Source organism: Coregonus clupeaformis, unplaced genomic scaffold (assembly GCF_020615455.1).
Source record: "Coregonus clupeaformis isolate EN_2021a unplaced genomic scaffold, ASM2061545v1 scaf1040, whole genome shotgun sequence".
NCBI classification, from domain to species: domain Eukaryota; kingdom Metazoa; phylum Chordata; class Actinopteri; order Salmoniformes; family Salmonidae; genus Coregonus; species Coregonus clupeaformis.
Genome location: NW_025534494.1, coordinates 78989 through 82500, shown reverse-complemented (window position 1 = coordinate 82500; position 3512 = coordinate 78989). Strand labels below are relative to the sequence as shown.

Below are 3512 nucleotides of genomic sequence, written 5' to 3'. Positions count from 1 at the left end.
ACTCGATACGGGACTGGGATAACTCCAATCTCCTCTGTTAGATAAAGGTTACAGGTGGTTCGGAAGCCACTCGATCACGGGACTGGGATAACTCCAATCTCCTCTGTTAGATAAAGGTTACAGGTGGTTCGGAAGTCACTCGATACGGGACTGGGATAACTCCAATCTCCTCTGTTAGATAAAGGTTACAGGTGGTTCGGAAGTCACTCGATACGGGACTGGGATAACTCCAATCTCCTCTGTTAGATAAAGGTTACAGGTGGTTCGGAAGCCACTCGATACGGGACTGGGATAACTCCAATCTCCTCTGTTAGATAAAGGTTACAGGTGGTTCGGAAGTCACTCGATACGGGACTGGGATAACTCCAATCTCCTCTGTTAGATAAAGGTTACAGGTGGTTCGGAAGTCACTCGATACGGGACTGGGATAACTCCAATCTCCTCTGTTAGATAAAGGTTACAGGTGGTTCGGAAGTCGCTCGATACGGGACTGGGATAACTCCAATCTCCTCTGTTAGATTAAGGTTACTGGGAGATTGCTCTCTCCCGCTACTCACATTTGAAGTGCTGCGATTCAACACAGCAGCAGCCCTGCCATCACACACTCTATCTAGCCCTTGTTTTACTAGATCAGTTGACTGAGAACACGTTCTCATTTACAGCAACAAGCTGGGGAATAGTTTCAGTGGAGAGGAGTGAGCCAATTGAAAGCTGGGGATGATTAGGTGGCCATGATGGTATGAGGACCAGATTGGGACTTTAGCCAGGACACCGGGGGTTAACACTCCTACGGTAAGAGCCATGGGATCTGTAGTGACCACAGAGAGTCAGGACACCTGTTTAACGTCCCATCCCAAAGACCCTACACAGGGCAACGTCCCCAATCACTGCCCTGGGGCATTGGGATATTTTATATTAGACCAGAGGAAAGAGTGGCTCCTACTGGCCCTCCAACACCACTTCCATCAGCATCTGGTCTCCCATCCAGGGACCGACCTGGACCAACCCTGCTTAGCTTCAGAGGCCAGTCAGCAGTGGGATACAGGGTGGTATGCTGCTGGCTTTCTCCACTCACAAGATAATGTCCTCTCTGTGTGTGTTGCATCTCCTGGACCTGTTCATGGTATGGGACTGGTCTACGTACCTGACAAACACACACACACACACACACACACACACTAATGTTGTAATGTCCTCTCTGTGTGTTCGTTCAGCTGCTGGACCTGTTCATGGTGTGGGACTGGTCTACGTATCTGGCTGACTACGGACAGCCCACCTCCAAGTACCTCCGGGTCAACCCCTCCACTGCGCTAGCACTTTTGGAAAAGTGAGTACTGACGTTTCTACTGTCTCTACTCAATGTGTAGTCAGTTTGTAGTTCTACTGTCTCTACTCAATGTGTAGTCAGTTTGTAGTTCTACTGTCCTGGTTAGACCTAACTTAGTCTCTGTCTTCTCTAACCCACTAGACCTCTTAGCCTGTCCTGGTTAGACCTAACTTAGTCCCTGTCTTCTCTAACCCACTAGACCTCTTAGCCTGTCCTTTATCTGTACACTAAATATCTTCATATTCACAACTTCTCTTCTCTTCTCTACATGTCTTTGAACCTCTACCATGCAGAGTCTACAGGGGGTATGTTAGACATTTTGGCTTATTTGTTTCTTCCCATGGTCTGGTGTCCATTGAAAGTCATTTACTCCATATGGGTTAGTCATTTACTCCATATGGGTTAGTCACTTACTCCATATGGGTTAGTCACTTACTCTGTATGGGTTAGAGTCAGTTACTCCATATGGGTTAGTCACTTACTCTGTATGGGTTAGGATCATTTACTCTACATGCGTCATTTAATCTATGGGTTAGTCATTTACTCCATATGGGTTAGTTATTTATTCCATGTGGGTTAGGGTCATTTACTCCATATGGGTTAGTCATTTACTCCATGTTGGGTTGGGTTCATTTACTCCATATGGGTTATGATAATTTACTCCATATGGGTTAGTCATTTAATCTATGGGTTAGAGTCATTTACTCCATATGGGTTAGAGTCATTTACCCCATATAGGTTAGGGTCATTTACTCCATATGGGTTAGAGTCATTTACCCCATATAGGTTAGGGTCATTTACTCCATATGGGTTAGGGTAAAAAACAAACCAAAAAAAAACATGTCTATTCTTTGAGTGAGCAATAAGCCCAAACCCTGCACCTACTCCATCCAACAGTCTGTGGTTTCAGTTTGATGTTTATCCTGATGTATCTCCCCTCTCTCTCCCCCCCTCCCTCTCTCTCCCCCCCTCCCTCCCTCCCTCTCTCTCCCCCCTCCCTCCCTCCCTCCCTCTCTCTCCCCCCCTCCCTCCCTCCCTCCCTCTCTCTCCCCCCTCCCTCCCTCCCTCCTCTCTCTCCCCCCTCCCTCCCTCCCTCTCTCTCCCCCTCCCTCTCTCTCCCCCTCCCTCCTCTCTCTCCCCCCTCCCTCTCTCCCCCTCCCTCCCTCCCTCCCTCTCCCCCCTCCCTCCCTCCCTCCTCTCTCTCCCCCTCCCTCCTCCCTCTCCCCCCCTCCCTCCCTCCCTCCCTCCCTCTCTCTCCCCCCTCCCTCCCTCCCTCCCTCTCTCTCTCCCCTCCCTACCTCTCTCTATCCCTCTCTCTCCCCCCTCCCTCGATCCCTCTCTCTCCCCTCCCTCCCTATTCTCCCCTCCCTCTCTCTCCCCCTCTCCCTCTCTCTCCCCCTCTCTCCCTCTCTCTGCCTCTCTCTCTCTCTCTCGCGCTCTCTCTCTCCCTCTCTCTCTCTCTCTCCCTCCTCTCTCCCCCTCTCTCTCTCTCTCTCTCTCTCTCTCTCTCTCCCTCTCTCTCTCTCTCTGCCTCTCTCTCTCTCTCCCTCCCTCTCTCTCTGCCTCTCTCTCTCTCTCTCCCTCCCTCTCTCTCTCTCTCTCTCTCTCTCTCTCTCTCCAGAATGAAGGACACCAGTAAGAAGAACAACATATTTTCTCAGTTCAGGAAGAATGACAGAGACAAACAGAAGCTGATTGAGACGGTGGTGAAACAGCTGAGGAGCCTTGTCAATGGGATGTCTCAGCACTCCTAGAATAGACACACACAGTCAGAGACACACACACACAGTCAGAGACACACACACACAGTCAGAGACACACACACACAGTCAGAGACACACACACACAGTCAGAGACACACACACACAGTCAGAGACACACACACACAGTCAGAGACACACACACAGTCAGAGACACACACACACACACAGTCAGAGACACACACACACAGTCAGAGACACACACACACACAGTCAGAGACACACACACACAGTCAGAGACACACACACACAGTCAGAGACACACACACACAGTCAGAGACACACACACACACAGTCAGAGACACACACACACACCAACCAGCCATCACCTTTCAGTTTCACCAGATTCCATGCATAGTGTAAATAAGGAAAAGTCAACACACACGAGGCATCAAGCTAAAACAGTTTCTCTGTAAGGAATGAGA

At 49.7% G+C, this 3512-nt stretch overlaps 1 protein-coding gene across 1 annotated transcript in view; it reads left to right on the top strand.

The window, feature by feature from the left end:
- Positions 1-3159, top strand: part of LOC123486160 (exocyst complex component 6-like) — a gene marked incomplete at its 5' end in the record, with an annotated part of 83292 nt that extends 80133 nt beyond the window's left edge. Inside the window, 3 exons of the mRNA XM_045217372.1 lie at positions 1210-1327; positions 1621-1632; positions 2949-3159. Coding sequence (XP_045073307.1) covers positions 1210-1327; positions 1621-1632; positions 2949-3081 — 263 coding nt within the window. The remainder of the gene's footprint in view (positions 1-1209; positions 1328-1620; positions 1633-2948) is intronic.
- Between the last annotated feature and the right edge of the window lie 353 nt (positions 3160-3512).